Source organism: Pelophylax lessonae, assembly GCF_965119305.1.
Source record: "Pelophylax lessonae genome assembly, chromosome: 2".
Lineage (NCBI taxonomy): Eukaryota > Metazoa > Chordata > Amphibia > Anura > Ranidae > Pelophylax > Pelophylax lessonae.
The window spans coordinates 63,123,602-63,137,723 of NC_138769.1; the positions used below are offsets into that span (position 1 = coordinate 63,123,602).

At 40.8% G+C, this 14,122-nt stretch overlaps 1 protein-coding gene across 3 annotated transcripts; it reads right to left on the reverse strand.

Annotated features, from left to right (window-relative positions):
• Window positions 1–527: 527 nt before the first annotated feature.
• On the reverse strand, window positions 528–13,821 carry LOC309548455 (uncharacterized protein). 3 transcript variants are annotated; one of them, XM_082248399.1, is made up of 6 exons: window positions 13,616–13,820; window positions 7,840–8,012; window positions 5,391–5,543; window positions 4,598–4,732; window positions 2,756–2,887; window positions 528–634 (listed from the first exon to the last, which is right to left on the reverse strand). In XM_082248399.1, exons 1-6 carry the CDS (start codon window positions 13,737–13,739, stop codon window positions 578–580), a joined length of 774 nt encoding a protein of 257 aa, XP_082104525.1. In that variant the 5' UTR covers window positions 13,740–13,820; the 3' UTR covers window positions 528–577. The 3 variants fall into 3 exon arrangements, with proteins under 3 accessions (XP_082104525.1, XP_082104527.1, XP_082104526.1); XM_082248401.1 differs by lacking the exon at window positions 5,391–5,543 and having other exon boundaries at window positions 13,616–13,821; XM_082248400.1 differs by lacking the exon at window positions 4,598–4,732.
• Between the last annotated feature and the right edge of the window lie 301 nt (window positions 13,822–14,122).

Below are 14,122 nucleotides of genomic sequence, written 5' to 3' on the forward strand. Positions count from 1 at the left end.
TTTGTATCACTAGGAAATGGAAGGAGGTGTGCATACCTGTTCTATCAGAAGTGATAGCTACGGTCCAAACGCATAAAACCTTTGAACTGCTCATGGCACCCACTGTGGGCAGGTATCAAAGAGAGGTACAAGAATGGTATCCGTGGACTCAGTGGTACGATACCCATATACGGAAGTGAGGGCACAAAATGAACACTATATATAGAATAGTTCAGACAGATTGAACTACTAGTTCTATAATGTGATATATAGACATAAGTGGGATCGCAATAATTATAGTTCATGGTCACGAACTGCTATTTTGTTGATGGTTGTTACGGTAATTGATATGACTATCCTGTATTAAGATCATCTGAAAAGTTACTTAAGTGAAATACCTGCAAGTTACTTTATTTTACCCTGACTGTTTTTGATTTCTTTCCCTGTATGTTTGAAAATTCAATAAAAATATTTGAAAGGGAAAAAGAATGGCAAGAAAATACATGAACATAGGATATTGTTATTTGGCTCACAGACTAGGTGCCCAATTATTTTATATTCTTCACAACCTGAATGACTGCAGACATAAAGGCCTCCTTCAATGTGTTTTTTTCCTGGGCCCCTTTGTAGCCTGGGAAACTTCATTGCTGTTTTGCTGGAAAATAGAAAAAAACATATAAAGATAGTTTCATTCTAAGGTTTCATTCTAAGGTTTAGTTTTGTTCTTGTTAAAGTTAGGTTCACATCTGTGCATGCAGCCACACAAAAAATACGGTGCTGTAAAGAAAACATGCAATTTTTTACAGTTAATGGCCCCCTCATGTACTAAAAAGAACCATGCAATTTCACTGCAGATATATTTTTTTTCCAATGATTTTTATTACAGTTTTAAGCACATTACAGTACAAAAACTTAGTTGAATACTATCAGGTAATCGTCAAAATGAGGATGCATTTACCAAAGTGATCAGAGGTCCTGATTGGTTGTATAGAGGGGCTACTGCACAAAGTATCAGGTTTAGCAATCCGGCTCTACTTATTAACATGACTATTTCTCCAAGGCTATAAGCCCACATGTATCAATCACTAAGTACTCCAAAAAATCTGCGAATAGTAATCAAGTGACATTACAGCAAGTTGCTGGTCACATGTATTTCCAGAACATAGTGAACTATAACATTAGCATCTAGAATGGATCCTGATATTGCAACCCAATGGGTCTTGATCCCGGGAAAATAGCACAATTGGGGAAACTGTACGGTCCCCCTGCAGCATTCATCGATAACATTTATCAATATGGAATGATATAACAGAATCAAAAACAGAAAAGCAAGAAATTTTAAATCTAAACATAAATATAAAAAAGAGGGGGGGGAGGGGAAAGAAAAGTTAGAAATAGAAAAGGATCATGATAGATTAGGTCCCCTTAGCCCTGGCCACCCTTTGCAAAAAGGGTCTAGGGAGCTTGGACAGTGCAGACATATTTTAAAAACAGGACCTTTCAAATCAATATACTGGCATGCCCATGCATCTGCAGCACACAGAGCCACATAGATGTGAAAAGACATTAAATAGGCATAAAAGAAGATGTACGAAATTCTGCAAAAACTAGAATGAGTTATTAGGAACTAAATATGGTTAAGTAAGGGTTAATAAGGGGTTTGACACAAACCATATTTTTCTTTTTAAAAACCCACAGGCAGAACACAATATTGCTGCGGGAGGGATTCCCCCATTAACACTGACATGGTTTATGGGGGAATTAAACAATTTTTTTTCCTTCTACCATGGAATATTGCATAGTCTAGGGTAGGGATATGCAAACTGTGGCCCTCCAGCTGTCGCAAAACTACAAGTCCCATCATGCCTCTGGGTGTCATGCTTGTGGCTGTCAGAGTCTTGCTATGCCTCATGGGACTTGTAGCTCTGAAACATCTGGAGGGCCACAGTTTGCAAATCCCTGGTCTAGGGGCTGCTTTAGCCTAAGTTCACAATTAGGCTCAAGCTTCTTCAAGTGTTTTGGGGTGTTTTTACACATGTTTTTCAGACATTTTCAGGTTTGCGCAGGGGCCATGCTAATCTTCTGTGTATCATTTCAATTTTAGCAAATGTCCTGTCAAAGTGAGGACCATTTTCAGACTTGATCATTTTTGGTTTAGCAAATGGAAAGCTAATTACTAAAAGGAAAGGCATTAAATCACATGAAACACATGCGTTTTTCTTGTTTTTCAAGAAATTTTTCAGGAGCTCCCGTTGAAGTCTATAGGGACCAAAAACACTTAACTCTGCCGCAAAAAAGTGTATGTACTTATTCGAGCGTTGAGCAACATGCTTCAAGCAACATGATATTCGGGTGTGAATGGGCACCACAGGATACAATAAGAATCCCAAAAGTGCTTGTAGAAAAGTGCTTCAACCTACTCAGGTGTGAATTAAGCCTAAAGAAGATACAAAAACGATACAGTACAATCACACTGTAATCAATGTAGCCTCTTAAGAAGTGTCCCACAGCTATCAAGCTGTTAATGGTATATGCCTTGGAAGCCTAGAGGCAGTTTGTGATACAGGAAGCAGAACGATACGTAGTTTAATAGCACAGGCTTCAGGAACAACAGACTTTGCAAGGCATCAGAATGAACTCAGATGAAAGTTCAAATAGAGTTAAATCCGGATTTTAGCACAGTTGCATGATGTGTAAGATAGTATTAGTATTTTTGAATAGCTCTTGGTTACATATATGAAAATGAAAACTTCATCAGTTTTGGTCACAAACTTACTTGTGAGACTGAGGTGACTGACACAGTGACTGAAACTGTAGTAGACTGAGATTTGCTTGGTGCAGGTTTCACTTTCGGCTTGGCTCCAGAGGTTGAAGCGTAAAGCACAGCAAATGCATTGCTGTCAGTAGTCTATGACATCAACAAAGATAAACAAATGAGGACAGAAGCACACTGACAATGTAGTTTACATTTACTGTGTGTGTGTATATATATATATATATATATATATATATATATATATATATATATATATATATATACAGTATATGTGTGTGTATGTGTGCGCACACACACACACACACACACACAATATTGTCAAAAGTATTGGGACGCTTGCCATTACATGCACATGAACTTTACTGTCATCCAAGTCTTAGTCTGTAGGGTTCAATATTGAGTTAGTCCTCCTATAGTTGAAGCTATACCAGCTTCAACTCTTCTGGGAAGGCTGTCCACAAGGATTAGGAGTGTGTCTTTGGAAATGTTTGAACATTCTTTCAGGAACGTATTTGTGAAGTCAGGCACTGCAGTTGTATGAGAAGGCCTTGCTCGTCTATTACTAGGGGGGGGGGGGGACCTCTGGGGGAATCAAGGCTGGAGAAAGATATGGGGGTCCTAGTGGGAGATAGACTAAGCAATAGCATGTAATGTCAAGCTGCAGCTGCCAAAGCTGGCAGAATATTGGCATGCATAAAGAGGGGATTTATTCCGGTCCGGCCATATCTTGAGTATTCTGTCCAGTTCTGGTCACCAATCCTCAGAAGGGATGTGCTGGAACTGGAGAGAGTCCAAAGAAGGGCAACTAAACTAATTAGGGGATTGGAAGACCTTAGTTACGAGGAGCGATTACTCGCACTTAACTTATTCTCCCTGCAGAAAAGACGCCTGAGAGGGGACACAATGGCAATTTACAAATACCTCAATGGCGATCCCAGCATAGGAAATAAACTATTTCGTCCAAGAGAGGGTAAGAGGACACATGGCAACACAATGAGATTATAGGAGAAGAGGTTTAACCTTAAGCTACATAGGGGGTTTTTCACTGTCAGGGCGGTAAGAATGTGGAACTCTTCCACAATTGGTGGTTTCAGCGGGGAGTATCAATATTTTTAAAAGACTCTTGGACATGCATCTCAAAGAACACAATATTCAGGGATATGGGAAATGAATATCGTCACTGACACACACACACCTACACAGGTTGAACCTTAACTACTATGTAACTATGCAATCTCCGCTCTAATTCATCCCAAAGGTCTTCCACCAGGTTGAGGTCAGGACTCTGTGCCAGTCATGTTCCTCCACCCCAAACTTGCTCATCCATGTCTTTATGAACCTTGCTTTGTGTAATGGTCCAAATCATTTGGTGGAGGGAGGATTATGATGTGGGGTTGTTTTTTAAGGGTTGGGCTTAAGCCACTTAGTTCCAGTGAAGGGAACTCTTAAGGTAACAGCATACCAAGACATTTTGGACAATTTCATGCTCCCAACTTTTTGGGAACAGTTTGGGAATGGCCCCTTCCTGTTCCAACATGACTGCGCACCAGTGCATATAACAAGGTCCATAAAGACATGGATGAGCGAGTTTGGGGTAGAGTAACTTGACTGGCCTGACCTCATCCTGATACCTGGGCACAAAAACTAGCCAACCACAAGGTCCCTCTAGCAACCAGACATTAGTATAGGCCTGCAGGGAAAATCAAATTTTGCCCCATGCTATTCATGTGGATTTGTCCATTTTGGGTGGAATTAATGTAATTTTTTTTTTTTTTAACCATGTATGGGGGTCCTAACAAAAGCTTAATGGCCTTTTAAAGTTGAACAGGACCTTTATCTCACCTGAGTAGTAAAGGTTGCCAAAGAAGGTACGTTTGCTGCAGCACGTGGGACAGCTTTACTTTTTTGTGGAGTTCTTCTTGGAGCAGCTTTGTACACGTTTGGAAAGAATATACCAGCTGCATCATTCTGGTAAACCTTAAATGATGTAACAAAAAATTATGAGAAAGATTTACTTTCAAACTGCACCTTGAAAGATTAACACTGGGTTTTTCAGTTAAAAGAATATCATAGTTATGGTTGTGTTTATTTAGGTCCTTGAAAGATGGCATAAAAATCTTGCTAGGGAGATTAGCATTCTCTTCTTGTCCTGAAGACATCACAGCAAGTGAAAAGTCTGGAGAAATCCCTCTTTGACAATGGTCTAATTAAATGGTCCCTACAGGGACCAAAAGGGAAGCACAAATAACATAGGTTCACCGACTCAACCACACACATAGGAGTGGGCCACGCATACAGAAAACAGCATATACAAAAATAGGGAATGGATTTCCTACAGTAATTAATATATCACTATATAGAAAAATAGGAAATAAAAAAAAATTACCTCCAACCCAATACATTAATAGAATTTGACAATATTGTCAATTGCTAAAAACAAGCCCTAACAGCACATAAAATGAGGTACTTGATAAAATGGCAGATCACCCAGATGGGTCATAGCTAGTCGTGTACTGTAATGTCTACACTGGGTGAGGCCACAATATATAAAAAAATACAATCCCTTACTCAACAGTAACCTCAGGATAATTCACAAAATGTCGCTCATGAAATCACACAAATATTGTAAACCTACCTGAGCATCCTTTGTCGCAAACAACCATGCTTTATCTACTTGGTTGCTATCTTCCTGACTGTTTTGTATGGATAAACTATTGATTTGGATGGACAGCTGAGATACAGCAGTATCAAAGGCTGCAGCATCATGTTCCACGTTTATGGAAGTGTTCTGTAAAGGTAAACAACAGATTATTTTTTTTTTCTTTTGCTAATTCTTATATTTGTCTATTTGTTCTAAAGATGGAATGTGATAGAAGAATGTTTCAGTAGGATGGGATAGTCTCATGCTAGTCATTCTGTACTAACCTCTTAAAGTAAAGGTAGAGTATAGATGGAAAATTCTTTCTTCCTGAATGACTAGGGGTAAACGTTAGTAGAAATAGTCATTCCCAGGACTTACATAATTACAGTAGATGCACATACACTTTAGTCTGTGCACAATATGGGCATACACATTAAATGGTCAATCGCCAATAATATAAAGTTATATAAGAATGCTTCCAGATGGTGACATCAGTGGGTCATGCTTTTATAACGTGTTCCATTTGAAGCCCATTTGACAATTGGAAACAGAGACAGGAGCACTGAAACCTTATTATATTAAGTGCCTGAACAAAAATGAAATTGAAAAATGTATTAAATTAACATGTTAAAGCATAGATGAGCTTTAAGTGATCCGTACTCTTTTCACCTGTCAGTACAGAGCCACAGACTAGCCATAGGTGGGCAGGGAGACATACTGTACGTTTATTATTTTTAGTAATGTGGCATTAACCTCACTGTTTCTTGTGTGACTTTCCCCATGGAGTGTAGGAGAACATGCACATTTAAAGCGTATGTCAAGGCAAAATAAAAAAATAAATAAAAAAGTATATCTCTGCAATACATGCACGCTACTCATTTCAGACCCTGCAAGTACACAGCAAAAACCTTTTGAACTGCCAGAAATGCACTCAGCTAATAATGTCTTGTAGCTGCCCGCACAATGCATTTTTATGGACTAAGTAGTGTCAGCCCTGCCCAGTCTTTTTTTGCTAAACTGCTCAACCATTCCAGCTCACAGATTGCAAAAACATACAGGCTAATCATTCTGTAGCCCAAGATAAATACTATGATGGCTCTTTGAGATGTCATAGGAAGTGTGTAGAGGACACAGGACAGCTCTAAAGATCAACATTTTATTTGCACTTAAACTGATGTAACAAAATGCTCACAATGGTATAAAGAACAGATCAAAAGGGAGCATGGTTCATTGTTAAAGTTCACATATAAATTAACCCTTCTTTATTCTTCATGCTGAAAAGAGAGAAGGTCAAGTTAGAAAATCTGTGTTTTTATAACTGGACCATCCAATGTCCGAGGTGATCATAATAGCATTCGAGGTGTTCCCCTAACGGCTCATTAGCATGGATGTATCTTATATACTTCTGTATGATACACAGTAATTTGTTGGCAGAGACTGGCAGACAGATCCTGCATAGTTGATGTATGCATGAGCATCTATGCAACATTTCTATGCGCACAACAAACTGCTGATTTACACGTTGTCGGTCTGAATAAGTCAATGTGCTAATGGCGCATGCGCAGAATGTCCTCAGGAAGTCATTCACGAATGACTACCTATGGTCAATCTGCGCATGAACTGCTGGTACATTAAGGACTCAATCAGACTGACAGTATGTAATCACATAGGAGCTGCTGATTACACATTGTTCATTATGACATGTTGGTCAAGAGCAGCAGTGGCGGCCGGCAATCAATAGTATCCCCCTGCTCTACTGACACTATGTTAGCGCAAACGTTTACTTACACATAGCACCAAATATGCCTGAAATGACAGATGCAACTTTGTCCTATTTTATTTTTTATTGTTTTGCTGCTAGACACAGCTTTGTGAATGGGCCCATAGATTAGTATACAGTTGTCAGTAGAGAGAGAGAAAGGTGGCGGGACATCCAGAAAAAAATGCAATTCATAAAAGACATGACACACATGGTCCAAAGTTGCTCAGTAAATGTGTTTTACACTCTCGTGCTTACTGATAGTAATAGTAATCACAAGAGTGTGAAATGCGTTTACTGAGCACCTTTGAACCGTGTGTGTCATGTCGTTTTTTTTTCTTAATGGGTTTACAATAAAGCATTTTTGAATATATTTTCTGGATGTGTCGCCACCTTTCTCTCTCTACGGATTACCTTAGATCTTCAAAGCAGTAGATGGGACCTCACAGGCTGCTTGGAGCGGTGTAAACCCAGCTCTCTAGTATACAGTTGTGTACAAAACTATTCCCTGTATACAGCATATATAATGTCCTTACCCTAAATGGAGTGTAGTATAGGACCTTTGCATTGGGCAGTTTATTCGTTTCTGACCAGTTTTAGCTGCAGCAACAGAACAACTGAAAACATTTTCAGACAAAACTTTCAGGAGAATATTGAGGAATTTATCAAGTCTGTAATACTTACTGATTTTCTCCAGAGATCTAGCACTGTTTCTATGGCCTTTTCCTTTGTGCTGTTAGCATAAATAAAAATATTCTGGTTATTCAGGTACTGAACAATAATGTGTCGGTAAACCTTTTTCCGGTGCAAGAGTTCTTCAGCCTTATTACTCTCTTCTATGATTTTCCGTATAAGTTCTGAAAAGAAAAGGAAAAATATAGCTTTAGGGTAAGTTCACTTAAAACTGATATTTCCCGTCTGGGTAGATGGCAGTGAGTTGAATCACCCCATCTTCTTTTTACGTCAATCTCTAAGCAAGAGATTCCAACTACGCCTAGATTCTGTGACATTTACAGGCAGGTCTTCTTTGAGTTTTATCTTCTGGACATTCATACTTTTATTTAGGCTGATTAAGGCAAAGCATGCATTGCTGTTGCACTCTTGTTAAATGGCACTCCAGTGCACTAGAAGAACACAGCAACGTCGAAGCGTCAGTACTAAAAAAGTACTATTTTAGTTAACCCCTTCCCGCAGTCGCCTCCCGGCCCTTTAAGAGGTTCTAAATGCCAGGAGGTGGAGGGGGGCATTCTAATCATGTGACTGCTGTGATTAGCAGTCGCATGATCAGAAAGCTTCTGATCGCAATTATGCATCGGGAGCTTTCGGGTACCTGCCGGTTACTGCGCTGGGAGCGTGCTCTCAGCACAGTCAATTGTTTGCGTAGGGACACATACATGTGGATATATAGATATTTTTTAGCTAAGAATGGGGATGGGAATAAATGTGTGGCTTTATTATAAAAAAAAATAAATAAAAATGCCATACTTCCAGTACATGATCTGTGCAGTGGTTTTGCACAGAGCAGCCGCAATCCTCCTCCTCCTCTATTTTGGTTTTGGGTTTACCAATGGCCGATTGTGCTGTAGCATTCATTTTGCTATAACGCGGTTGGCCAGTTCTGACAGGGAGTCATATGACATCCCCCCGTGATCGCACCCCTTGTGCCCCTGTGCGGTGTATGGGCGGCACACTCTGTGATCCAATTACAGCTTATCACAATGTAAACACACTTGCCGGTTATCGACATTCCTTTCCTCATGCTGTCACAGTGTGAGGAGAGGGGAGAGCCAGTAACCGGCTAGTGTGAAAGGGGACATCTGCACTGATCATCAGGGCACTGATCATCAGTATCCTGATGATCAGTGCAGCCCCAACAGTGCCCATAAGTGCTGCCAATCAATGATGCCCATCAGTGCCGCCTATTAGTGCCTATCAGTGCCCATCAGTGCTGCATCATCAGTGCCACCTATTAGTGCCCATCAATGCTGCCTCATCAGTGCCGCCTATTAGTGCCCTTTAGTGCAGCCTCTATAGCGCACATCAGTGAAGGAGAAAAATTACCTGTTTGCAAAATTTTATAACAGTAACTAAGAAAAAAAAAAATGTTTTGTTTTTTTCTTAACATTTTTTGCCTTTTTTTTTTTGTTTGTTTAGCAAGAAATAAAAAACGCAATGGTGATTAATTACCACCCAAAGAAAGTTCTATTTGTGTGAAAAAAATCTAATTTCATATGGGCACAGTGCTGAAAATTGGCCTGGGCAGGAAAGGGGTATAAGTGCCCAGTAGGCAAGTGGTTAACACAGCTTTTACAATGCTGCCGACCCTGCCTGGTTCTCCTTTGTGACTACAGAATACCTCCTTCCATCAATAAATTACAGTAAGCATGGCCATACATTATAAAACTGTCTTGTACAATTTTCCTTTCGATTTACCAAAACCATATAATATGAGGTCAAACCTAACCACTTTCAATTTTTATGCAAACAGGCAGGCCCTTGTACTACATAGTTTAAGGTAAATCTAAAGGAAATTGAACAAGAAAATTGTATAATGTACAGTATGGCCAGCCTAAGCAACCATTGACACTCTAGAACAGAAAAGGATGCTTGATTTGGGTGGTTGATTTGCAGCCACGTGTAATTTGTTGGGGCATAGCGCTTCAATCATCACCACAGCTTGGTTGATATGGTATCAGGATGATTGGAGAGCATTATTTCTATTATTACATTGTAATGTAAAATGAAATAGCTCAAGTCAAAATAATGCAGAATCAGTGGGAGCCCTGAGTGTGTCACTTGCCACCATCACCTGCCACCAGATGCAGCTTTTCACTTGCCACCGTCGCCTGCCACTGGATGCAGCTTGTCACCACTTGCCACCATCGCATGTCCCCAGATACAGCTTGTCACTTGCCACCAGATGCAGTGTGTCATCTGCCATGCAGCATGTCACTTGCCACCGTCGTCTGCCACCAAATACAGCTCATCACTTGCCACCGTTGCCTGCCACCAGGGGCATCATGTCACTTACCACCGTTGCCCGCCACCAGATGTAGCTTTTCACTTGCCACTGTTGCCTGCCACCAGATAAAGCATGTCACTTGCCATCATTGCCTGCCACCAGATGCAGCATGTCACTTGCCACCGTTGCCCACCACCAGATGCTGCTTTTCACTTGCCACTTTTGCCTACCACCAGATGCAGTGTGTCACTTGCCAAGGTCACCTGCCACCAGATGCAGTGTGTCACTTGTCACTTGCCACTCTCGCTTGCCACCAGATGTAGCATGTCACTTGCCACCGTTGCCTGCCACCAGATGCAGTTTGTCACTTGCCACTGCCACCAGATGCAGCGTATCACCTGCACCAATGCCTGCCACAAGATGCAGTGTGTCATCTGCCACCGTCGCCTGTCACCAGATGCAACGTGTCACCTGCCACCAGATGCAGCTTGTCACCTGCCACCCTCAGCATGGGATTCGGAAGTTAGTAAAGTTTGATTTAGTACCGGTGCCTACTACAATAATTTTCAGCTTTAGGCCAGGTAGAGAACATGCATAGTTATATCAGTTGAAGTTCAAGCTGGACCAATTTAACTATGCACTAATAGCCATACCTGGCACTTTCAATTCAGCAATATATCTTAACATGCAAATAAAGAGACATTTACTGGTACAGGATGTTTCCTGGAACAAATATTTCAATAGTCAAATCTTGAACAAATGTGGACAACTTGATGGTACCCTTCTGCAAAGAAAAGAAGAACCCACAAGAAACTTAAAACTGACTAAAGCAAGTGGCACCATCATTGTTTTTTCCATACTCAATAAAAATCAAACTTGGCTTTTGATTTTAGTTGTAGATTCAGCAGAATATTCTAAATAATACAACAAATATAATGACATGGACATGTGTGATGGTTCTCCTAACCCAATATTTCATTGCACAACCCTTACAGAAAAGTGATTTTTTTATAGCTTTCAGTGACACCTCTGCACCTGCCAGCTGGTAGTTGGTATAGTTGCCCACTCTTCTACTACTCAAACTACTCCAGTTGTCTCAGTTTATAGGGTGTCTTTTCCAGATGGCATGTTTTAGCCCTTTCCAAAGAGTTCCATAGTTCAATAGGATTCAGATCAAGGCTCATAGATGACTACTTCAGAATAGTTCATTGTATTGTTCTTAGTTACAGTATCCTTGGGTGTTTTTAGCTGTGTGATTTGGATCAATGTCCTGTCGGACATAGACCCACGATCTATGACTGGGTCAGAGTTTCTGACACTCGGCAGTCAGTATCATTACAGATTTCCTTGATAGTCCCAGAAGATTGCAGGGAGGGAGGGGGAGAGGAGAACTTCCGCTCAGGGCGCCGCGGCGCTCCGAGCGGAAGTGGGAGCGGGTACCTGTCAAAACTAGGTACCCGCTCCCCCCCCAAAAAAATTACATGCAAAATGTGGCATGTCAGGGGGTTAGGACCACCTAAAGCGGAAGTTCCACTTTTGGGTGGAACTCCGCTTTAACAACCGAAAAAAACAGTGTGCCCCCCCCTCCCAGATCCATACCAGGCCCTTACCTGAGCATGCATCCTGGTAGGTTAGGAAAGGAAGGGGGACAAGCAAGTGCCCCCCCCCCGAACCATACCAGGCTAAATGCCCTCAACATGCTTTGGGGTGGAGGGGGGGGCTCTGCTCTGCCCCGCCCTCTTGTGACATCACCTCCCTAACATGCACCAAGTAGTGACATCACAAGGGGTTGGGCCACCAGGTGACATCACCCCTTACCTATTTAAGAATTGTCAGACAGAGGAGCGGGTAGTCAGTGGTTAGCCTTCAATGAGTGCAGAGCCTGGAATAGTTCGTCCCCTCCCTTTTCCTGACCTGCCAGGCTGCATGCTTGGATGAGGGTTTGGTATAGGGCCTGGCATGGATCTGGGGGGGGGGTGGCAGACCCTATGCTCTTTTTTTTTTCTCCACAGTTTTTTTTTGCCGGCAATTATTTTTTTTACATTCAGCAGTCAGAAGGGAACTCCACTGACAGGTGATGACTCATCGGTTGTTAAGGATGCGGTGGCCGGCTTCCTTAGCAACCAGCTATATAAAGATTTTTTAAAGGGAAAAAATAAAATAAAAACACAACGCATGAAAAACGCAGCCCTTGCGTCTCTGGTGCAACTCTATTGAAATCTCTCACATGCAAAACGCAATCTGCTGTAGGATAAAAAGTCCCTGGCCCTTTCCAAAAATGCACCAGGTGAAAATGCATAGATGTGAACGTGTACTATGGGAAACCATGTTAAATGAGCTGTAGTGCGTTTTTTGCAAATTGGTGCAAATTGCAAAATGCACCAAAAAGCACATAGGTGTGAACGTAGGTTTACTTTTGACATGCCGGACTTTAAATTTCTTTATGATACCCTCAGACAACTCTTTCCTTTCCTTTTCTCTGTGTGATGCACATGATAATACCAAACAGCACAGTGGCTACCTTTCTCAAATTAAAAGGCTTCCTGACTGATCATAAGACTGAATATGTGTGATACTAATTACAGAAAACAGTTATATATCACTATGATCCAATTGAAAATCATTTCACCAACAACTGTCCATTTTAGAATATATTTGCATGATTAGCAATTATTTTTCTCTTTAGTCTCTTTGATTTACAAAAAAAGCATGCAGGTATAAATGCAACAATTATTTTTGTTTTCACCATTTTTCAGGAGCAATAAAACATTGATTCAGTCAGCTCTAAGTGCCGGTTCACACTCGTTCGATGAGGGAACCTTGCAAATTCACTGCGGGTTCTCGCATCGCACCCGACTCACAGGCAGTTCACACTGCCATATGCGAACTGCTGGGAGTGTCAATACAAAGTTAACGACACCCCCAGATCAGTTCGCATATCGCAGTGCGAACTGTCGATTGGGACAGGAATCGGATTGCATAGGTGTGAACACCTATGCGACCCAATTCTGGTGCAGATTAAAAAAGGGTCCTGCGTGACTTTGGTCCGAATGCGATTCAAATTCAGCCATACAATCTGTATGACTAAATTTGCATCGTACAGACATCGCATGTGATTTGCAGAGCAGTGCGGTGCGAACCACATGCAGTGTCTGACATCGCTATAGTGTGAACCGGCACTAAGGGTGCCAAAAAATTTGTCTATGACTCTAATCTAGATACTTTCCTTGAATATTAGGGATGGTCTTTGATATATTATTACCTGAAGAAACCTAGATTTATTCCAAGCCAAATCAAGTTACATCATTGTTCATATGTCTCTTTTTTAACCTATTTTAAATATCATATATATATATATATATATATATATATATATATATACAGTATATATATGTTCTAATTAACAGTGTGCGTTCAGCGGGTCACTATAAAATACACCTGTCCCAGGTATTTATTTATGTACTTTCAATGTCTCCCCTGGTTAAAAGAATGTCTTACCTGCTTTGACGCGGACCGGTGTTTCAGTTTTGCTGACCGTCTTGTACAGGGCCAATAAATCAGAGACATCCAGCTGGAACAGTATTTGCCGGCAGCCCTCCTTCTCAGAAGTACTGAGACCCATGATGACCAAAGAGACTTGTGAGAGAATCAGGAAGATGTTCTACACTTACTCCAGCTATATGACAAAGAAAATGATAAATGAAAGCGAAACTAGTCACCGCTGTTAAATACCAGATTAGGGCGGATTATTATTTTCTTTCAGATGTGCTTCAAGTATCTCACATTTTCCTTTTCTGTTTGTGTGCACTTATTTACTAATTCACATGCTGTTATAAAGGTCTGGCAATTCTGTGGGTGTGCACTTACCTACTGACCCACTTACAATATTATAGTAGTAATAAATCCTCAATGTTTTAACTTAACATATTAAGCATTAAAAATAAGCATTCCCCAGTAAACTATTTGTTAAAATTCTTATTCAGAATTTGCAGTTTACAACTTTAA